Genomic DNA, 22,606 nt, shown 5'->3' on the forward strand with positions numbered 1-22,606 from the left:
TCTTAACTCTAGTATACATACTTAAACCAATCTATATTCATTTATTTCATCTTAAACCTCAAAATCCTATCTTCCATATGAGATTCAAAAATCATACCAAATTTTCAATGTGTTCTAATTCCAATTCTAACACTCCAAATCTCTTAATTTAACCATTGACAAGTCAAATTTAACTTCAAATTCTACTTATCAATTCCTTTCCAAAATTTCATATAAAAACTCCAAATCTTTAATCTCTCTTAACCTCTCCATCATTTGTTTTTAAGATGATTTAAGCTTTCCTTAAGCTTAGTTATCATCTAATAATCAAAACCCAACCTTAAAATCAACAATTCATTTACAAACAAAGAACTTACCTTTTGAAGCTAGCCCCACGTGAAGAAGAGAAGGCAAGAAGAAGAAAGCTTCCAGATAGCTCTCTTCCCACGTGTATATAATTCCTTAAATGATCAAATGACCATTTTACCCTTTATTTCCTTTAACAATTACAAAATAACCTTCATCATATGCATCTAATAATCATAGAGCTATTTCATTCTTCTATTTTAGTCATCAAATTATGAAACTTTACAATTTGATCACTAACCCGATATTGAGGATGTTACACTAACGTCCAGCTTAGACAATCGCCAATATTTTATAATAAAAAAAAGACAACTTTGGAACATAATGAATAGTCGGGTGACTATTTTATAGCTTTAATAGTTAAGGGACTTAATAAAGCAACATTTTACAGTCATATGACTATTTTATAAGTTTTAATAATCGAGATAGTTAATAAAGAAGTATCTTATAGTCAGGGAATCATTTGCGTACTTTACCCTATGATTTATGTCGTGTTGATATTTTTATATTTATAAATTATTATTTAAATATATACTCCTAAATCTTTACAATTTTATCTCGTAAATTTTAAATGAGATATAGGACAACATAAGAGTTTTTTAAAAAATTTTCATTATATTTATATATGAGTGTATAACTTTAAATGGTATGTTAAGATATTTGTGGACCAAAGTGTTGGAGTAGGGGGGGATTGGGAGTCAGCTTTTGCATAGGGTTGCTTTAATAGTTAAGGGACTTAATAAAGTAATTTAATAAAGCAATTCGATTATCAATGGTGTTAATTTTCTCAATTAAGTGACGTGTGTTATAATTTGATAATTTTAAAAAATTTATTTAAAATTTAAAAAAATATTAAAAAATACATAAATATTTTTTAAATGACTCCAAAATTTTGAAAACATTTATTTCAATCTCTAAACTCACGTCGTCCGTCTCTTTTTGACGTCGACAAAGTTCCACCCAACCTTATCTCCTCCCCAGATCAAAATCCCTATAAAATCGTGATCGATCGACAACGAATTGACGCTTTATACCCCACAAACCTATGATAAAAATCACAATCTCACGTTATTCCGACGGCCAATCGACGGTAACTACGACAACGTATGACTAGGAAGATGGCAGCAACTATATCGACGGTGGTGGCAGTGGCCGGAAAAGGCAGCAGGGGTTAAGGTTAGTATTTAGGAATTTTAGGGTTTTTTTATAATTCAAGAGAAATTAATATTTTTTTATAAATATAATAATATTTTTTTTAAAAACAAATGTAAAAATATCATATTGTGACACATGTCACTTAACGAAAAATTAACGTCATTGATGGGCCGAACACCTAAAATGATAACATTTTATAACGTTAGACACCAAGATAAGTAAAAAAAAAACTTTAGGCACATATTCGTGAAAAGAGGTATAGTTTGAGCACTTATTTTGGTATTAAACCTTTTTAAAAAATTTAAATTTATGAATAATATAAATATTTTTATTAATAATTTATTTTTTTTAAAAAAAATTCATTATTTCGTCCTCTAACATAAAATATTAGGTCTCTCCGTACAAATTCCATTTGGATCATATCATAATTTTAATAATAAAAAATGATATTTTTATTAATTATAATATAATATATATATTTAAAAAATACATTATTGTTTTCAAATAATAAGAGCATACTTGCTTTTTTTTTTAATTTTTGGACAGACTTTTTTAATAATTAAACTTGAGATATAATGGTAAAATATTACTATAATCTCGTACAATCTTACATCTTGAAAATGATTCCAAACAACTTCTTGTTCTCTTATAAAAAAAAGTACTTATTAAAAATAGAAAAAAATTATTTGAAAGTCTCGATTTTGAATAATAGATTATTTTCATGGGAAAATTCGTACTTTTTTTCCCTTTTCCATCTTCATTTTAATATCATATTTTCCATGGTAGGTGGTCAATCGATGTATGTATTTTAATATTTTAATTCTACATTCAACATTAATGGGTAATATTCATCTATGTGGTATACATTCCTTAATATTAATCCAAAATGGAAGACTACCATCTGTCCATAAATAATATATATATATATACATTTAAAAAAAATCCAAAACTTTAAATAAATAAAAGATATCTTAATGAATCTGGGTTTAATGTAAATGGTTCAATTACTTTTTTCAATTATGGATAAGCTTTGACAACCTTTCTAAAAAGCATTAGTTTAATCAAAATGTATTTCCATGCTTAGTTCATGCAGCCGTGCAATTTTGAGTACAAAAAGGTCCTTTTACGTAATATGAAGGAATACTATTATATTGTTCGTTTAGTCCAAATTGTTCACTTGGCAAAAGAATTTGACCCAAATTTACGTTCTTGATTTTCATTATACGCACGTTTTGAAGAATATTTCAAACAAGTTATAATTAACTTAAGTACATAAATCTAATATATGCAAACAATCAGTTGGTTTAGTGGGATGAGACATTAGGTCCCTTAAGTAAGGGATCAGGGGTTCAAATCCTGACGTTTGTGAATTGAGCAAACTGGGTTGGAGGGGTCGCCATCGCTTCTGCAGTACTTAGGGATGACAACTCAACCCGAATCCGACGGGTTCCAACCCGACCCGACCCGATCGGGTCGGATTTTTTTAAAAAAATTTCGGGGTCGGGTCGGGTCGGGTTTAGGGTGAAAAAAATCCGACCCGACCCGACCCGAAAAATATATATAATTTTATCCTATATATTTAGGGATAATTACAATAATGTCCCTCCATATATAATTTTTTTCAATTAAGTCACTGTTTTCATTGAATAAAATTTTTTTATTATTATTTCGGGTCGAGTCGGGTCGGGTCGGGTTTCTAAGTCATATATTCGGGTCGGGTCGGGTCGGGTGAAACCTTAATTTCGTCGGGTCGGGTCGGGTCACGGGTGAAAACCCCTTTCTTCTCGGGTCGGGTCGGGTGACCCAAAAACCCGACCCATTGCCATCCCTAGCAGTACTTGATCTGAATTAGTCGGTCAATAGATCGGATACCAGTGATTAATTCAAAAAAAAAATAAATCTAATAAATAATTATGATTATTTTCTCATGAATGTTGATTTAATCAAGCTAACTTGACCCAGTAAAACAGTTTAGGTTTAATATGCACATAGTAGAGTTTTGGTAGGGTGAAACGCCATTTTCAAGTGTCCAATAATTAGGTTAAGATGTGTTTGAATTGTATAATTTAATATCCGAGTCAAAAATGTTTATTTAGGATTATTTTATTTTATTCTATGGATCAGGGTTGAGTTTCGAGTTATATTGAGGGTTATGAAATGAGAACAATTAATTAGAAATACAGAGGGTTTATGGATAATTTAAGAAATGTATTTAAAATTTTGATTTTTTTGGGTAACAATTAATTTTTTTATTATTTGATCTCATGTAATTACTAATGAGTAAAAACTACAGCTGGCAAATTTTACATGAACCCGATTATCCGAACAGATTTATCCGGCTCAATACTCGATATTAACTCGAATATGATAATCAAATTTGATATGATGGCCTTGATGGGTGAATCTCCCAGCGGGTATTTTCTGCATTCACAAGAACTCAAACTCGAGACATGCTTAAACGAATAAAAGTGCTTACAACTTAAACAAACTCTCGTTAGTAAAATAAAAGAAAGTTTACTTATGTTACATAATAGGAATAAAAAAAAAGATAATCTTATTAGGAGATTGAAAACAGTAACAAATAAAATTTACTTATCTTATTTGTAATAAAAATATTAGATTTATAATAAAAATAATAGAAAACAACTAAAACAAAAGAAATAATATTATATTTATAATAAAGTTATGTATTATTTTAAAATTTTAATAAAAATATTAAATTTAAAATTGGAAATAAAATTTTTAATAAAAAAAATTATTTCTTTATCAAATAGATAAACTTTTCATACAAGATCAGTATAAAATTTTGATAACAAGCTCTAACACGTATTATGGGGATCATATTTGTGTCAAATTATCGATTTATCATCTCTAAATGATGGTTTAGTTCAAAATATTGAACGATTGAGAATTGAAATTAGGCCTAAATAATCAGATTTAAAAACAAGAAGACACATTTTTTACAAGAATATATCAATAATTCTATATATACTTGATTATACTCATAACCAATCAACTCGAATTGACATGATTTAAAGGTTAACCCAATCCGAAAACCAACCAATCCGATATTGACCCAACCCAAAAATCAACTGACCCGCTATTGATCCGAACTGAAAAACAACCGATCCGATAATTACCGACCCAATACCTGGCCGGACCCGATTTATCGTAAATCTAAAACTAGATTCGATCCAACTCGAACAAAATTAAACCAAATATAATCTAAACCTGAAATAGTCTGCTCCGAAATGACCTCTAGTAAAAACCAACAAGCCTAATATGAACACTTAACTTCTACAGTAGTTTCCAATTTGACTTGTAATTACTACGTCGGTAGGAAAGTCAAGTGTTCATAGAATGAAATTATTACTTCATCATACTCTCACTTGTTAAATTAAGTTAAATACTTCAAAAAGAAAAGAGATCAAATATGTTAATCCGAGTCAATTTATTTGTACATAACCTGTCACTTTCTCCATATATCTTGAAGATTTGTTAGGCAATCAAGAGTAGAAAAAAATAGCATTAAAGTAAGAAATTAACAAGTATTTTGTCAACCACTAGATAATGGATATTGTGCCCAATGAAGAATGTGATTGTCAACTGCTATTTAATGCTGAAATTGACTATTAGTACGAATCAAATGTCAATGGTTAAAGAAATATTTATTATCCCTAAAAGTTTTAAGTTCGAATATCAATGATTGTAGAATATTTGAACGTTTATTGTCAAATGATTGAGAATTTTCAGAATATATACCACCACTTGTAAGCACTTTAGATTAATAAAAAAAAAGACTATTACACTCACATAGTGACCCAATTGAAATTACCCTTGATTTTAGAATTAAGGTGCAAAATAGGTAATAGGTTCAATGGATAACAATTGGTAAGGTTTTATATTGCTAATACAATTTACTTTTTGTTAAATTTACTCTTTTTCTTTTTCTGACACAAGGGTGAGTAGCAAGAATATTTTATGCTTTTATTTAAAAAAATTATTAGAGTAATCCAAGTGTCAGTCTGCAAGTGGTGGGGGCACCAAAAGGGGCATTGAAAGGGAATAGAGGAATTATATTCATCATCCAATGCAATGATGGAAAGCATAGACAATGAATATGTTCATTTCTATAGTGTTAATGGATTGTGTTATTCGGAATAGGATATAAGCATGCACCTGATATGAATATGTTCATTTCTTTTATGAATTTAAAGGATCATTAGGTAGTCATATTTTCATAGCCATGTACAGTACAAGGCTTTTAAGGAAAATCAAGAGAGTGATCCTATGGCACACAAACTATTCAAATGGTAAAATCGAAGGATCCATAGACTATGTACCCGCATGATCCGGTAAGCGCTTGAGGTCCATCTCGACTTGGTGAATAGTCCATTGCATGTTTTCGAGTTTCTGTAAAAGCAAACTAGCGATGTTAATGTTTTGTCAAAAAGGAAACTTGAGTGGAAAGCTCAACAATTCTTAAAGTTAGATGCTACCTTCACAACATCATGATACTGCCTTGCAATTGTATCGAAGTGAGGATCGACACCTTGATACTCGCGTAGGCGCGTGACCTGTTAAAAGGTTGTAACACGATTTCAAATCAAGAAAGACAGTAACCCGGAGTTTGCCCAACAAAAAAGTTTTCCTTTGAGAGAGATTATTAGTTTTGAAAACAAGCATAGATTCGAATGCAAAACTATGAAGTCTCTAATCTAAGAATTGACTGTTAAACTAGAAGATGGAAGATGGAACATACAGCTTATTATATGCAGCAGAAGCTTCTTCCGTAGCCTCGATGAGATATTTACTGGCAATAAAATCAGGCAAGGTTATGGCCCAATATCAGACCGTAATTTGTATTGATAATTATTTACATCGGCCTTAAAAGTACCGTATTTTATGTAGCGCTGGTATTGACTCCTGTGTATAAGTTTCAAGCAAGAGAACATGCTCCAACACCCTGAGACAATAATTGGATATATGAAAAGCCGTGCCGGAGATTGGAATCAACAGAAAAGAATAAATGACTCCTAAGCTATTCCAGTTTTATTCAACACAAATCAATAAATGATGTTTAAAAACACAATAACAGAGGAAACAATCCACAATATAGAAAATAATATAGCGCAACAAACCTTAATTTCGCATTCATGGTCTCACATCTTTTGCAGAGCCACGTCTTTTGTAATTCATCCTATAAAAAGTTGTAAAAACACGTCCAAGGAAGAATAAAGAAAAAACATATGAGACCCTCAACAGACACCAATAAAATCATATACTCTTACCACTCGAAACATTAAAGAATTCCCAGATTATAAATGCTTACATATTTATGTTGATGTTGCAACTTCAAATCTTTGACAAGCTTGATGAGCACTCCAAGTATTTGCTCCAGGACCTGGTTATCGAAAGTTGTTTAACATCACGTCATGAAAAAATTAAAAGAAAAAAAATTCTGTTTTCAGAACATGATGTAATCCAAACAATCTTATTGCTCGGACGAAGAAGTGATCCAAAAAAATAAACTGGCTCAATCTCATATTGATTGCTATTAACCTACATCATTGTAATTTTCTTTTTTTCCGAAAAGTATTAACCTACATTATAATATTCTGCAAATTTCCTATCTGCGGAATAGAGATCCTCCCGCAAAGCTGCTTCTTCCCTCTCAATCTCCTCAATTATCAACTTAACCCTGGTAAATGAAATATTACTAAAACGTGATCAGCATCAAGCATATAAGCCAACCATATTGAAAAACTGGAGAAAGTAACTAATACCTTTCTGGAAGCCGAGAGCTCGAACTTTGACTTCCAGAAGACGAGTCTGTGGCACAAGAAGAATGGGGATATTACGGAGATAACCATTCGAAGAAGTAAACTATGCTTCATATATTTGTGATCACATTTTAGTTTCACTGCTGGTAATCTAGGCTTTTTGACTCTTGCAACAAGATGATGTACAACAAGATCCATGGATGCCAAGAACAAATTAAGAATTTTAGGACATAACATTATGAATGATGGATCATTTCAGGACGACATGTTAAAACACATAGTCATATATAAACTACTAGGCATTTTGAGAAGATAAAAAAGGAGTAGGATATATGAACTTACCAATATCATCAACAAAGGCATCTGCTAACTTGTCACATTTAGATTTCAAACGAGCATCAATCTCCCTTGAAAGAGCTAACTGATAGTCAGCCATATCCTAAAATCACAAATTCAAAAAAATAATAATAAGAAGAAGAAAATGTCTTATTTTCTTCTAAGAAAGTTTGTAACAACAGAAGCAAGGACCTCTGGTAAATAAAGATTCTGATAAGATTTCTAGAACAAAAACTTTCAGATCTCTATCATGAAAAAAAGTTTCCATACCATTGACAACGGCATACGTTGGAGTTGTGTTTGCCACAAATAAGCAGGTGTTATTCCGAGAAAACGATTAGGCACACCACCAACACCAGGTTCTCCTGAATCACCAGAACTATTCGCAGCAGCACCACTGGTTGCAGCACTATTTGCATAATTCAAAGAGTTTGAACTCGAGCTGATAGTGAGACTAGTACTAGTACTATCCAGAGAACTCCGTGACATCATACTCCATTTCTCAATTTCTTCCTCTTGTATTTCCCCATCTTTAGATATGAGTGGAAGTCTCAATCTTTGAGCAGCTTCTGCAACAGCCAATCGGTGCTCTAGAGTCTCATACACCTAAAGTTCATAAAAACATAATAAAGCACCTTACCAGATTCCCATCTATGAAGGTTCTTTTCTTATCATTTTTGCTGCTTAATTTTCATGATATACATTCTAAATATCCTCCTTAACATTATAAGGAAGTTGTAAACTATGTTATAGTGCTAGACACGTTATAATCAATTGATTGTCAAGATTTCATTTATATTGAGTCTTTCAAGATCATACCCCTATACCCACAACATCTGTAGTACTTCAACATAAATACTAGTAACTGAAAAATGGCAATGGAATAAAATCCAAAACATGCCTAAAACAAAACACAAATTTTCCACATATGATTAAAAGTAAAAAAAAAACCAACGCTTTTCGATTTTTTCAATATCTAATTTTTCAAAAATATAATTTACACTTTCTTTTTTTCTTCCAAAAGAAATTCATATAATCTAATGCCCAATCCGTTTCTCCTTTCTGCAAACATTCACAAAGAAAAAAAATTAAAAATATTGATGAACATTATTTGAAACCTGAGGAGAGTTCTTCAATCCAAGCTGCGGATAAAGACCTTGAAGATCTCGAATCCCTCCGAGATTCCCCACCGAAACCGCTTGCTGATACTCTTCCACCATAGCTATTGCTTCACAGTAAATTGCCTGCAAAATTTAAAACCAATTCTAATTTTTTTTTCCTCACGAAAATGATAACCGAAAATTCAAAAATAAACTGTAAATCGAATTAGAATCTTACCATTGCTTCTAAGTAGCGTAATCTTTCCCTCGACATTTCCTCTCTTGCCTGAAAATCCAAAACCACCGCATTACTTGACAAGAAAAAAATGAGAGACTACAAAAAATCATAAAATTATTGTTTCTAAAATAAAAATAAAAAAGAGAATACGAGTTGGAGATCGTAGTAGGCAGATTTGGAGATGAGAGATCCATCGGGAGACAAGCAATGGCGCTCTAGCTGATCGATCACTTGGATGACGTCAGCCGGCAAGTTTTGCCCTCCTTTCACCATGAATTGAATCTCGTTTGGCTTCGAAACGATATTAAGGCGTTTTGTTTGTTTACTGGGAAAATTAGAAAAAGAAACTAAAGGACAAAAGGCCGGCCTTTGAAACTTGAATTGAAAGGGAGGAAAAGGTTATTGCAGGAGTTGAAAAATACAAAACTAGCCCTCCATTTTTATCTCATATACTAGAGGACAAAATACGCATTTAGTACCTAAACTATAAGTTTTGATCTGTTTTAGTATTTAAACTTTTATGTTTTTTTAAATTATACTTAAAGTTTAATTTTTATTTTATTTTAGTATCCTACAGTTAAAAAATTTAGTTTTTGTTCATTTTAGTATCTGTTCAAATTTAATATTAAGTTTTAAAAAATTGAAATTTAGGTACTAAAACATGCCAAAATAGATAGTTTAGATAATAAACACGTTGATTTTTTAATGACGGGTACCAAAATGATAAAAATTAAATGCTAGATATAATTTTGAAAAGATTAAAAATTTAAATACTAACACAGATCAAAACTGACAATTCAGTTACTAAATACATAGATTACCCTATATTGAATTTATCAATTTTTTGAATGATCATCAAATTTTATAAAATGAATACAAAATAATTATTAAAACTTAGTGATCATATGTTACCTTTATTTATATAAACCACATATATCTTTGTTTGAAAATTCATACTAAAGGTCCCTTTAATTTAATTTAATTACAGAATACATTTGGCTGTAGGTGTTAATCCACAACTCATATTAACATCAACAAAATCTAAACTAAACCAAAATGTTGTTTAAACATTTATAACACACGAATGTAATAAACTGAATAAATAATCATATGCTTTATATATACAAACTTAAACCCCCAAAGAATTTTTACACATAAACAAATGGGTTAAGTACACTGATGATCACTTATGTTTGTGTTTTGTCCATTTTTTGCCACTGATTTCAAAAAACATAAGATGTGATCACTTTTGCTTTTATTTAATTAAGATAGAATCATTTTTGTTTTTATTTAATTAAGAGATAGTCATCAAGAGTTAACTGTTGTTAGCAATTAACAAAATATGTGACGTGATAGTTGGTATAATCACACGTTTAGTCTCTGTTATTTACATATTCTCTCAATTTAGTCATATTTTTAAATAAATTTTAACATAAAAATATATTTTAATAAGTTAATATAACAAATATTTTTTAAGTTAATATTTATAAAATATTATGAATTTTAAGTATTCATACACTAAGATACAAAATATACACACCATGTTGTCTACTTTAAACCAAGCAACAGTCTCAACTTAATGATTGGATACATGTTTAGCTTCCTAAGTGACTAAGATTTGAATCTTTTTTACCCCAATTTTCTTTCCTCTGTTTTCTTTCAACCAGAGAGTGACACATGTGGAAATAAATATATTAAACTAAAATGATATTAGTCCTCCAACTGAATTGTGACACATAACACATGGCATGACATGTGACATCATTTGATTGGATGATTAAATTTATTTTAATTTATTAAAAGTATGACTAAATTAAGAGATTATATAAATAATAGAGACCAAATATTTAACTGCTATTAACGACATTTAACTCGGGATGACCACATCTTAATTAAAATAAAAACAAAAGTGACTATATCTTATATCTTTTAAAATCAATGATCAAATGTAGATAAAAAAACAAACATAAATTATAATCCGTGTAGTTAACGCTAAACAAATTCCTCGAACTCTAAAGTGTGATGAATTTTTACATTACTTTTCTAATAAATAATTACAAATTAAAAGAATAAGAAAACATGTTAAAAATGAACTAGAAAAGAATCACCTATGGCTAAATGATATGTCTTAATTCCTTGTCAAAAACAAGACATACAAAAGGAGAGAAGTTAAAATGACCCATAGCCATGGCTGCATCCCTCGCTTAAGAACGGAGTTTGCCTTGGGTTCTTTGGGAGTTTCAACTAGAGTTTCATCTGTAATGCTCGTATCATTGGTGTCAGCAGCTTCATCTGTAATGCTCGCATCATTGGTTTCAGCAGCTTCATCTGTAACGCTCGCATCATTGGCTGCTGTGGCAGCCTTTCGTCTTTCCTTCTTCTTTGCCCTCTTCTCTCGTTGCTGTAAAAGAAAAAGTTGCTTGATCAGTAGAAGGAAGCAGATGAAAAAAGTATTGCCAGTTTGGAAATAACAGACTAAATAGAATACATATCAACTGGATTGTTCAATGTTCACCTTCTCTTTCTTTTCAGCCTCTTTCAGAGCCCTTTCGGCGTCCCGAGCTCGGGTCCTCTCCGCCGTTCGCCTCTTCCTCTCGAGTGCTTCCTTAGCTTTAGCCATCTCCTTCAACCGGAGCTGCTCTCTCAATTTAACTGCTTCCTCTTCCTCTTCTTCCTTTCTTCTCTTCATGTTTTCATCTCCTGCCTCCTCCATTGAAACATTTGCTGGTGCAACGGATTCACTTATCTCCTCCTTTTGCTCTAAAACCTTCAACACAGGCTTATCGTTTTCCTTTTCTCCTTTTGCCAACACCACTTTCTCTTGTGCTTCATCTTTGGCCACTGTTTCGTTATGAGGAATTACAGGTGGCTTTTCATCAGGACCAAGCGCACGACCATCTAATGTCCTCAGTCTCCTTATCGTGCTCCTTGCATTGCATCTCACGTACTCTTTACGGAATTCATCGTTTTCGTTCCACAACTCCATAAATTTCTCCACCTGAACCATCAACTGTTTAGATTAGATATTGTACAAAAAAAATATATACAAAGAAACAAAACGAATGCACAGCCTGATCACCTGGTTAGTACAGAAACTTTGGAGTGCCTCTTTGCCGCCTTTCGAGGCCAAATCATTCGCCTTGTTTAAGTCATCCCTGTACTGCCAAAAGTGTTTGCCCTGCAAAATTTGAACATGCATGTAAGACTAAGAGAAAGAAACGATAACACCTTCTAGGTGCAGGGGGTTCAAAAGTACCTTCTCGTATGAATGTTTCTTCAAAGTCCGCAACTGTGCATAAGCTTCTTGCTGAATGTCATCTGCAGCTTTAAACCGAGACTGCAATTCGTTTAACTTTTCGGATTCGTCATGGTATTTTCTCTTGGCAGCCTTTGTGACCGCCTCAGCATTTAGCACATCGGCTTTCAATTGCTCCGCTTCCTTCTTTAAAGACTGCACATGCACACAAATCATACAACATGCTGATCAAAGGGTAATGAATGTACAAAAAAGATTAAAAAAAAACAGGAATAAGAAGAGCATCAATACCTTCAGGCGGTCTTTCCTGTCCAAACCTAGCTGAATTTCATCCTGTATAGATGAGTGCTTTTCACGAGTTTGTTTTAATCGCTTGATCTCTCGAATGAGATTCTTCTCATCCTTAAGAGGTAGAGTTTCATGTTGCATAGTGTGTTCCATGTTTCGTATCTATTTAAAAAGGTCATATAATTAGAACATATGATCATATCATATAACAATTACAAAGACACGTTTGGAAGTAAAAAGAGGTTACCTTGACATCAATATCCATCACGGACTGGATAGACTCTATTTCCAGACGTTTGGAGCTAAGCAAGTCTCGAGCCTTTCGCTCTTGAGACACGGCAGCATTAAAATCATTGCCATATTCCTTACATGTAGCCTAGTGAAGCATTTTATCAATCATTAGAACAAGAAGCAAAAGTATTTTTTTTTAGAAATATAAAAAGAAAAGTTCTTGGTTACTTACCCTCAAGCTTTGCATTTCGATTCGAATTGCATCTCGAGTTCGAGTCTTGTCATCGACATGAATCTGAGCAAGTCTAATCTTTTCTTTTAAACTTTCATCATTGTACCTGGGGACCTTGATGAGGTAGTGGAATGGCATCGACTGAATCCCTCCATCTGTGAGGCCACAGATTTGGTCACTATCAGGATTACTCATCGAAGCAGATAAGTTATCAGAGACTATAGAAGCAGAAGTATTATCCCTTTCAGATATCGAACTCGAAATTGCTTCGTCCCACTTAGAAGTTTCGGTCTGTATTTTGAGATGATCATCGGAATTCAATGAAATCTCTGCACTTATAATTGCAACACTCACGGGGAAGCTTCCAAAAACAAGAAAAAAAGCCCCAGCATCTGTTTCAGCTATGTCAGAAAACTTACCACCTTCGATAATTGGAAGAGCGGAGTGGTCGGTTTCTACCATGTCACAAGACATACCACCCTCAACCGACGTGCTGGTTTCTACTATATCAGAAGACTCGACACTGGAATCAATAACAGCATCTTCAGAGACAGAGACTCCATTGTCACCGGCCATGGAAGTTTCCAAAACTCCATCTTCGGGTTCACCCTCAATAACATCCCTTGAATTTTGTTCATCAACGGGGCTCTCCGCCTGGCACAATTCAATTGGATCCTCCTCCTGATCCCCGGTTCCAATGCAATACTCATCTGCAACCACCAAATAGGATTCGGATTTACTCTCAAAACGCCGCTAAAAAAATCATAAATATATCAACATAAAAGATATTTTGCGGCGTTTATTAAGAATCGCCACTATAATACCGAAAAATGGTGTATTTTGAAATATAAAAACGCCACAAAAGATGATTCTATCGCGGCGTTATTTTAGAAACGCTGCTAATTGTACCATTTGTGGCATTTGAATTTTAAACGTCGCGATATAAAAGTGCATTTACTCTCAAAGTGCCGCTAAAAACGACACTATATATCTATTTTGCTGTAGTCATCCTCTTCACCTGTGCCATTAGGGTTTCTCTCGCCATTCGACTCCTCTGGAACTCCATCCACGGCGCCGTTCCGGTTAACACCGACGTCTGACCCATCACTTTCGATGCTTTCCTTAACCGTCTTCCCGTCGACGCCGTTGCAAAGATTTTCCTGTTTATTCTCCATATCTATATCAGCTATGCTATCAACAACCTCGGACGATGATGATAACACCACCTCCTCCCCTTCCGCCGCCACATGAAACACCGTCACCTCATCCATGTCCGCCACCGCATGCAACACCGTCACCTCCGTCATATTTGCTCTTCGAAAAGTCTAGATATTGAACGCAAAATATTAAATGAACTTACTAAGAGAGAAAAATTGAGGAAAGGAGTTGAAAAAGATTGGTTCTTTGATTGCTTATTTATATCAAATTCTCCGAGTTTTGTTTTCCGTTTTTTTAGTGTAACTATAGTAGTATTATTTACCTACCGGTATTAGGTTATGTTATTGCCGGGATTTTCTAGCTTTTTAATCATTATACACATATATTATTAATTTATCATTAAAAATCGTGACCATCAAGAATCAAACCCATGTTTATTAGGAGTTGAATAATTATTAATAGAATTTTAAAAGTATTATATATTTATTCCGATTCATAATAAAATTATTGAATTAATAGGTTCACTTAAAAAACCAAATTTAATAATAGATAAAAAATACTTTTAAGAAATAAATTAAATTCATTGAAATTAACAGAATATTATTGAAAATTTAAAAAATTATCAAGTCAACGTTGATTCTATTTTAGTAAGAAAATATAAAAAAAAATTAATGATAATGTATACAAATGGTTCCCGACAATAGGATATTGTTTTATTAAGTTATTTGATTATTAAAAGTTATAAAATAGTCCTCTAACTATAGAATATTGTTTTATTAAGTCTTTCGATTATAGAATATTACTTTATTAAGTCTCTCAACTATTAAAAATTACAAAATGATCACCCGACTAATCATTAAATTTCAAACTTGTCTTTTTTTATTAAAAAAATTTATGGTTGTCTAAGCTAGTTGTTAACATGATGACTATGATATGAAAGTCGTTTGAGATTTTGGGATCATATTTTATCATATCACAGTCAACATGTTAACGTTCAGCTCAGAATACTGTCATTTTTTAATGAGAAAGGATTGGAGCATAATGAATAGTCACAGGGACGGAGTCACCTTATAGATGGGAGGGGCAACTACCCCCTAAAATTGATGGGTTAACTACATTTTAGACCATTGAACATTTTAAAACTATTATAATTAAGTCCTTGCCACATCAACATTTCATGCCCGATTTTATGTCCACTGTTCCAGTCTTAATTCCAGAACAAAAAGTACAGTTTTTTGACCTCTTTTTTAGCACATTTTTCAAAAACTATAGTCAATTAAAAAAACATTGAAAGCATTCAATTCATTAGAAAACATGAACAAACAACTAACAATTAAACAAGAGAAGTGACACAAAATAAATCTAAGTCAAGAGTTTATGGCTCGCTCATAATCAGGTCCGGTCCTGACATTTTAAGGGCCCTAGATCAGGACGTGATGACAATAAGACAAGTGAGGATCCACACTTGTGAAAGCCCATTCATGTTGGTGGACAAGTCAAGATCAACGGTCCTAACTCGTAGGAGACTTGGAGTTGAATTCTTGAAAACCATTTGAACGAAGAATAATAACATTTTGAATAAAAACTAAGCAAAATCTTTTGACAAATTCTATTCAAATTGCTTTTACTACTAACAAAGTCTCATTTCATTTAAATTTGACATAATATCAAAAAATTACTCTTAATAGTTTTAATGCATTTTAAATTTAATATTTTATTTTAAAATAAAAAAACTTTAACATTTAATTTCATAATCATTTTAGTCCTTATTCTTTTTCTTAAAGTATTTTAACCCTCAACATATAATCTAAGGACAAAACACCCCTATTTTTTAATTTACCTTTTGTTGACAAGTTCTTCCGTAATCTCCGTGGTATTCTTTGAGACATGGGTTCAAACATCATAGATACCAAGGATGTGAGCGTTCATTGTCGAAATATTGAAATTATCTATGAACATATTATCTTGTACTTACCTCATATTAATTTAGTGATGAAGGTGGAGCACCTTCCTAGACTTCGAGAAAAACCGACGATCCACAACTTCTTGAAGTGAATATAACAAAATACAAAATTACTACTGATTGAAACTTTATTATAAAAGAAATCTTATATTTACTTGCAACCTACAAAATATTTATTTCATATAAGGGCGACCTACAAAAATATAACTTAGAGATCATATCATGCATTACGCCTTAAAATTATTAAAAGATTTTTTTTTTATTAATCTTGGGTAAATACAATGTAGTATCTTTTCATAGATAATTCTCAATATTTCGACAATGAACACTTACACCCCTGAAATCTATGATGTTCGAACTCAGGTCTGGAGAAATATATATATTAAAAGAAATAAATTTGAAGAATATGTATTGGATATAAAAGAATTGAAAATTTTAGTAAGGTCAGATTTGACTCCGCTGATATATTTTGATTGATGATTTGTTAAGCATATCAAATTTAGAGTACTTTTTTATTTGATTTGATCATTTTACATTTAATATGAGGTGTTTTGTTTCAATTTTTTAAATTTAGAGATGTTTAAATAAAATTAATATTTTTATATTCTACGATCATTACAAGTGATAGTGCATGTTTTAAATATTATCAATTATTCAATAATAAATACTTAAAATAATTGGTGTTCAAATTCGAAATATCTAAAAATTAACAAAGATAATTTTATGTATTAATTCTTTGTTATCAGTTTATGAGCATATTCCATACTCCAAATCTTATCCATAACCATAAGTTAGACCAAAATTTAATCCAGTTTTAAAATACAATCTAATCATCAGTTAACGACAAGTTACATAAAAATCATCAACATACCTCAAAGAAAAAAAAAATAAAGTACGAACCAATTTACCTCAGTGATTAATGAATCGTTTTTGTTTTTAAAGATTACGGGTTCGAGCACTAGCAACTGCAATATGATGATTGAGTAGTAAAGTACATAAATAATCCCCCAATTATAGAAGTTACAAAATGATATATTCATTATGTTTCAAACTCCGTTTCTAATAGAAAATCGATAGCATTATTAGCTGAACGTTAACTTATTAGGTCATCAAGTTAACGTTAAGGAAAAATACGAGTTTAGAACATAATAAATAGTCAGGTGATCATTTTATAATTTTGAATAATCGAATGACTTAATAAAATAATATTATATAATCAAATGATTATTTTATAACTTTTAATATTAAATAAACTTAATAAAATAGTATATGATAATCGGGACCATTTATGTACTATACCCTATTATTTAATATTTTATTCTTATTTTTCAAAATCCTTCCATTTTCCACAACCTTTCTTCTCCATCCAAACAGATCTCCCGCTTTGCCTGCAAATGGCGTCCTTTTGGTCCCTCCAATTTTAACTACTTTCATCTCCTTTCTTCCCTCAACGCTCCAAATCTTAACGTGCGCACGACATGGAGGCTCCTTCATTTTTATCCAAAACAAGAACCGCTTTCAACTCCGCAGCTGCCAAAACCGAGCGAGTTTTCAATGAATTAAAATCCGATTTAGGTAAAAGAAAATTTGTCCACTCTATATTTTTGGCGGTTAATCATATTCGTCTCTAGTTTATTTTTCGCTTTTCTAATTTTATATTTTTTAAAATGTCCGGTTTTAAGGTGATTGATGTAAATGTTTATAACGGGGATTTGATTTGATTTTCTTTGTTTTTTCTTATCCTTTTCGTGAAGATTCTGATACATTATCGTCCAAGGAATTCAAGAACGATTCTCTTAGGAACGAAGGCGAGAGTAAGGTAATTTTGAAATTTAACTTTGGTTTTCTCTTGAGAAGAAACGGAGGATCATGAAGTAAATTGTAGAACAGTTTTTACAAGTCTCATTGTGAATTTAAGTTATATAAGTATTGACTTCGAAGAGTTTAGCTTACTTCATTTCAAATGGAACCGTATATACATATATCTGGATCAAAGTTCTGCTGAATGTTTATGAACTCTTCTGCAATTGATTTTAAAAGTTTTGTTTGCCTTCTTTCCCCTCGAAATTCATTTGATATGACTTTTTTTTTTTCTCAATCCGTATTTACTTATTTTAGTTTTAACTTTTGTGTGGTATAACGCAGAATTTTCATGAAGTAAATCATTCTAGGTGGAAGCCCACAAATTTAGGGACAAAACAGGAATGGCAAGAAAGGTTTAGAAATATAGGAATAGGGAGAAAAGGCGTTGAAGATTCCAAGAAGGTTGAAATTTCAATAATGGCTGTTCTATTCTACGATGAAAACATATATTTGCTCAACATGAAGAATGACACGGAAGCAAAGGTACATTTGTGATTCTGCTTATTTTTCTCTCCCACAGTTCCGGGTTACTGTCACGGATTAAAATTTTAATTTTTCTGTTATTGTAAAATTTAACCGAATGAATTTGTTCATGAGATTGTTTTCCTTCAGTTGTTAGAAGCAATTCCTTCCGTAGACGTTCTAAATACCAACACGGAAAACATTCCCCCATCATCTGTCATCAAACAATTGGCTGTAGCTATTGAGTAAGTTTTTGCTATAAATATGCTCGCAATACTTGAATTCAGATTTTATATTCTTTATCCGCTCTTGTCAATATATAAATTGCAGGTTGCCTCATGAAACGTGCTGTTTTTTTAATTGATTAACTTTATTGGGATTTACTTTCTGGTATTGACACTGTTTTGTTAAAGTGACGGCCACGATTTGATCTTTTAGAGAAAATGTGTGTTTGCTTCTGAGCTAATGCTAACTGGTCAAATGTGTGATCGTTTGATTAACAATGTTTCAGCTTGTACATGGTGTTCTTATATGTCTGTAATCTCCTTCTGATCCCAGGGCTGGAACCAATTTTAAAAGGTTGAAAGATCTTTTGGCATCTTTTGAAAGTTCTTCTCCCAGTAAGGAAAAGGCAGGCTTGAGCTTCTCTGCAGTCAAGTCGTTCATTATCGGCGAGAAAGAGGATAAACTTGATTATGGCTTTTGTGATGACGAGAGAGTCCTTGATTTGATTCGTGCACTGTTTGATGCAGGTAGATTCATATATGTTGCTAATGAGACGTGTGATCTTTCTGGGTGATATGTTTCTTCTTCAAACTTCAATATTTTCTTGTGATGGTCTTTCACTTTCATCTTAATATCTGCAGATGGAAAATTCCTCCAAAGGAAGCTTGTATCGGATTCAGATCAGTCTACGCCAAATATATCTTTTGTTAAAGACATTCATGGTGCTCCTCCACAGAGCTTCGTTGTTAAGCTTTCTGAAGTAATTGGAAGTTTTAGAAGCCTTAGCAAGATGGCACTCTTTTGGTGCATGGTTGTTACAGAAGTAAGTGGGGTATTCCTTACTTTATCTGAATTAACACAAATGATCAATGCTGAAAGAAAACCTCACTGAGTTTACAGTTGGGGTCTTTTTGTCCTAATAAAACTGTTATCAGAAGGCTAATGAAGTTCAAGGTATCATCTTTTCATAAAATAATAATAACCGCTTCTAGCATAACAACATGGTCAACCTAGAGTGTGTATTGTTGTATTTGCAATTTTTTTCATGCCACAAATAATCTTTTGAGTAAATCAAAATCCTCGATTTTTCACACGTTAATGCATTGAGAGTTTGTTTTCTTTACTTTGCATAGTTGTTGATCTTCATCTGATGAAATGTTTTTGGAATCCTTTACACATGCAGCTGAGAAGATTTTGGTCCAAAGAGAGACATCTGCCTGGCATTCCTGTGAATGAGATTCCAGATCTAAATTCATGTCTTTTATATCAACAATTACAGGTTATAAACTGTTGTCTATCAAGAAGAAGACAGCACAATATTGCAGCTAAATCATTTGCTTCTGAAATGATGGAAGCCAGTTCAAGCGTTAAAGAAACAGATGTTTCTATGGGCACAATGTCTGTCAGATCTTCATTGTGTGCACGAGTTAAGACTAGGGAACTTGTTCTTCGGCAGGGAGCTAATAAACTGATCGAAAATTTAACAATGTTAGAAACTGGTGAACCGATATACTCACCTATTACCCAGGTTTGGTTGCAAATTCTGCCAGTAGATTACCTACCTTTCAAGCATATTCCCCTGCTTTAGTGTGATTTTGTATGTCTGTAGGAAGGACCTTTGCTTACAGAAGAGCTTATCAGAGAAACAGAGGAGTTAGTTCTTCGGACAGGGAGGTCAGTATACTGACTAAAAACTCCTTAACCTCTTGGCACATTATTTAACATTACAGAACTCTTACTGATACTATTTTCTTTTGATGATCATCATCTTAATCTGTTTATTTCATAAGATTTATTCTTAAATCTTAATTCTTTTTGCTTTAAAACAATGATGTTTACTTACAGGATCAACCTATATGATGCTGTTATTTTTGTTGATTTTTTATAATTATTCTCCATCTTTTCCCTCTACCCGTTGAATGAATCACAGTTTTTGTGTCTGGTAATCATGATACTCCTTGTAGTTACATTATTCTTGTTATTCTTTTACTCATTGCCTTATCTTTTGTGGGTTAGCGATGGCGCTGGGTGCTCTCGGCTCCTCTCTGACATGCAGGCTTTCAAGGTGATATTTTAGCGCAAAGAATATTATTCCTACTGCTATTGTAGGTACATATGGATGCAGGCCAAACTTCTTTCAACCTTCAATGCTTAATCTTTTTCCTATGACAATTTTGTTAGGCTGCAAATCCTGGCTGTGTTTTAGAAGATTTTGTTAGATGGCACTCTCCTCCTGATTGGATTGAACCCGAGCCAAGCAATGAGGTTACGAGTGGAAGTGGTCAACTAAGTAGTAGAATGCAAAAAGAAGGTTTTTCTTGTTATCCCAGTTTCATTTTAATTTCTTCTTGGTTAGGTCTTACTATTAGGGAGTGAACATCCATTCATTGATTGCACAATGGAGTATGTTTGTATGATCTCGTATTATATCCTGTGATTTCTATTGGTAGCATGTCTCATGTACAACATACTCTTCTAGTTGTTTGCATTCTTAACCTGCTAATAGCGTCACTTCCTGGACTTTTTCATAGCTGGCTATGGTATGTGAATTATGTATATTTGTTAGGTAATTTGTGGCGTGAACTATGGGAGACATCCAAACCTGTACCTGCCATTAAACAAACACCTCTCTATGATGAGGATTTGGCAGTGTAAGTTGTACTCATAATTTTTATGTTACAACTCTTAAATTTTCTACGACGGGATCATTGTTCTTACAAGAAAGACATGTTTTATGGTTGCATCAGGGAGGGAATCCTGAATTTCTTCGAGAACATTCCGGTTACTGATCTTTTTCAACAACTGTTTCTTTCTCTTGTAAGTGTTTTAACCCAGTTAAAGATGGTCTTTTCTTTATTTTCTCTCTCTATTATTCCCAATCTGCTGTTCAGTTTATGCATCCAAACCGAAGGAAGAGGAGTTCTCTGTATTTCTACTTTGTTTCTGTCACATGATTGGACAGTTATGTTCCTCGATTTTGAGTGTGAGTGTCGGATATAGGTGTTCTTGACACGAGTATGTTCGTTTTTAAAAGAATCATTTGACGTTGAGTCTTTAGATGATCAGATCCCATGCCCATGTCAAGATATACATTGAACTCAAGTGTTGAACACATGTACTTTAGGGGGAAAAGAAGAATGGTGGTGACATAGTTAAGACTTGAACTATGTTACGCCAGCTTTATTATTCTGAAACAAGTGTCTGATGCATAGGAATATGACTGTCCAAGGGCCTACAAAGTACAAATACATAGAAAAACTTGGAAGAAAAATGAACATATTTGCATCATACACGTACTTGCATTCGGCATTCACACTCGAATTCTACTAACATAGTACAAATACGTAATGTGTTCAGCTTGGTTTGGGATTTGTATTAGCCGAAGACAAGCTCTCTGCTGATGAGAACTTATCAAAGCTGTTTTACGAGCTCAAAGACTATGTTGTTGCAACTTGCCAGAGAAACGTCTGGAACGATAAACTGGATGAGCTTTGCCAGGTAGGTTTCCATTTTACACGCATGCCTCGACGTATCTATCGACGTTTCCCGTCGATAGAAACTGTCGACGAGATAGATGGTTTCATGAAGTACTAATGAATCAAAGCAAATGATATTAGAAACCGAATTCCTTTAACAGGTACGAAACAGTGGAAACAATGATAGCCACTCCCGAAGAAGTAATAAAGACAATAGAGCAGGCAGAAGAGACAGAGATGCCGGAAAACGGAAGTCCTACCGGCAGTGAGCTAAAACGTCGGTTTCTACAGCTGGCACTTATATTCAGTAGCAAGGATAAACCACCGAAAATAGCTACTGCGGAAGAGCCAATAATTCGGATGAGAATCCCTCTCGTCCATTTGGTAGCTTCTTTGATAGCAATCATCTTTATTTTCAAAGATATCTCCTAAAGCTAAGGATATCCCATCCATACTTGAAAATAATTTAACAATGGCTTGATTGTTGATCAATGG

General features: G+C 32.8%; 3 protein-coding genes across 6 annotated transcripts; 1 reads left to right on the top strand and 2 right to left on the bottom strand.

The window, feature by feature from the left end:
* Nucleotides 1-5,610: 5,610 nt before the first annotated feature.
* LOC120205264 (AUGMIN subunit 4-like) lies at nucleotides 5,611-9,323 on the bottom strand. Of its 4 annotated transcripts, none has more exons than XM_039205173.1 (13): nucleotides 9,108-9,323; nucleotides 8,958-9,005; nucleotides 8,738-8,863; nucleotides 7,890-8,225; nucleotides 7,626-7,722; nucleotides 7,287-7,332; nucleotides 7,108-7,201; nucleotides 6,833-6,904; nucleotides 6,642-6,700; nucleotides 6,398-6,466; nucleotides 6,263-6,313; nucleotides 6,000-6,077; nucleotides 5,611-5,913 (listed from the first exon to the last, which is right to left on the bottom strand). In XM_039205173.1, the coding sequence occupies exons 1-12, from the start codon at nucleotides 9,228-9,230 to the stop codon at nucleotides 6,002-6,004; spliced, it is 1,197 nt and encodes a 398-aa protein (XP_039061104.1). In that variant the 5' UTR covers nucleotides 9,231-9,323; the 3' UTR covers nucleotides 5,611-5,913; nucleotides 6,000-6,001. The 4 variants fall into 4 exon arrangements, 3 of the variants coding, with proteins under 3 accessions (XP_039061104.1, XP_039061106.1, XP_039061105.1); XM_039205175.1 differs by having other exon boundaries at nucleotides 6,259-6,313; XR_005524020.1 differs by lacking the exon at nucleotides 5,611-5,913 and having other exon boundaries at nucleotides 6,387-6,466.
* Nucleotides 9,324-11,085: 1,762 nt separating this feature from the next.
* On the bottom strand, nucleotides 11,086-14,271 carry LOC120205338 (proton pump-interactor 1-like). The gene is made up of 8 exons (XM_039205238.1): nucleotides 13,983-14,271; nucleotides 12,965-13,674; nucleotides 12,749-12,877; nucleotides 12,505-12,663; nucleotides 12,214-12,408; nucleotides 12,037-12,135; nucleotides 11,473-11,955; nucleotides 11,086-11,358 (listed from the first exon to the last, which is right to left on the bottom strand). Exons 1-8 carry the CDS (start codon nucleotides 14,269-14,271, stop codon nucleotides 11,086-11,088), a joined length of 2,337 nt encoding a protein of 778 aa, XP_039061169.1.
* Nucleotides 14,272-17,399: 3,128 nt separating this feature from the next.
* LOC120205340 (rab3 GTPase-activating protein catalytic subunit-like) lies at nucleotides 17,400-22,543 on the top strand. The gene is made up of 14 exons (XM_039205239.1): nucleotides 17,400-17,660; nucleotides 17,840-17,904; nucleotides 18,231-18,431; nucleotides 18,561-18,655; nucleotides 18,969-19,162; nucleotides 19,277-19,458; nucleotides 19,819-20,163; nucleotides 20,245-20,309; nucleotides 20,652-20,700; nucleotides 20,817-20,946; nucleotides 21,202-21,286; nucleotides 21,383-21,452; nucleotides 21,993-22,222; nucleotides 22,273-22,543. The coding sequence occupies exons 1-14, from the start codon at nucleotides 17,564-17,566 to the stop codon at nucleotides 22,541-22,543; spliced, it is 2,079 nt and encodes a 692-aa protein (XP_039061170.1). The 5' UTR covers nucleotides 17,400-17,563.
* The last annotated feature ends 63 nt before the right edge of the window (nucleotides 22,544-22,606 follow it).

The sequence above is a fragment of the Hibiscus syriacus genome, unplaced genomic scaffold (assembly GCF_006381635.1).
Source record: "Hibiscus syriacus cultivar Baekdansim isolate YM2019G1 unplaced genomic scaffold, ASM638163v2 tig00012370_pilon, whole genome shotgun sequence".
Taxonomy (NCBI): domain Eukaryota; kingdom Viridiplantae; phylum Streptophyta; class Magnoliopsida; order Malvales; family Malvaceae; genus Hibiscus; species Hibiscus syriacus.

What these genes read in the sequence shown, in the direction of transcription:
- LOC120205264 (XM_039205175.1), bottom strand. Translation starts at nt 9,230, where the DNA reads ATGGTGAAAGGAGGGCAAAACTTGCCGGCTGACGTCATCCAAGTGATC. An exon ending in AATTTGCAGAATATTATAAT is followed by an intron (nt 6,905 to 7,107) that starts GTAGGTTAATAC and finishes TTCGATAACCAG; the next exon opens with GTCCTGGAGCAAATACTTGG. An exon ending in CCAGCGCTACATAAAATACG is followed by an intron (nt 6,314 to 6,397) that starts GTACTTTTAAGG and finishes TTTTATTGCCAG; the next exon opens with TAAATATCTCATCGAGGCTA.
- LOC120205338 (XM_039205238.1), bottom strand. Translation starts at nt 14,271, where the DNA reads ATGACGGAGGTGACGGTGTTGCATGCGGTGGCGGACATGGATGAGGTG. An exon ending in AGAAACATTCATACGAGAAG is followed by an intron (nt 12,136 to 12,213) that starts GTACTTTTGAAC and finishes CAAATTTTGCAG; the next exon opens with GGCAAACACTTTTGGCAGTA. An exon ending in AGGCTGAAAAGAAAGAGAAG is followed by an intron (nt 11,359 to 11,472) that starts GTGAACATTGAA and finishes TTTCTTTTACAG; the next exon opens with CAACGAGAGAAGAGGGCAAA.
- LOC120205340 (XM_039205239.1), top strand. Translation starts at nt 17,564, where the DNA reads ATGGAGGCTCCTTCATTTTTATCCAAAACAAGAACCGCTTTCAACTCC. An exon ending in TATACTCACCTATTACCCAG is followed by an intron (nt 20,164 to 20,244) that starts GTTTGGTTGCAA and finishes GTATGTCTGTAG; the next exon opens with GAAGGACCTTTGCTTACAGA. An exon ending in CTGACATGCAGGCTTTCAAG is followed by an intron (nt 20,701 to 20,816) that starts GTGATATTTTAG and finishes CAATTTTGTTAG; the next exon opens with GCTGCAAATCCTGGCTGTGT.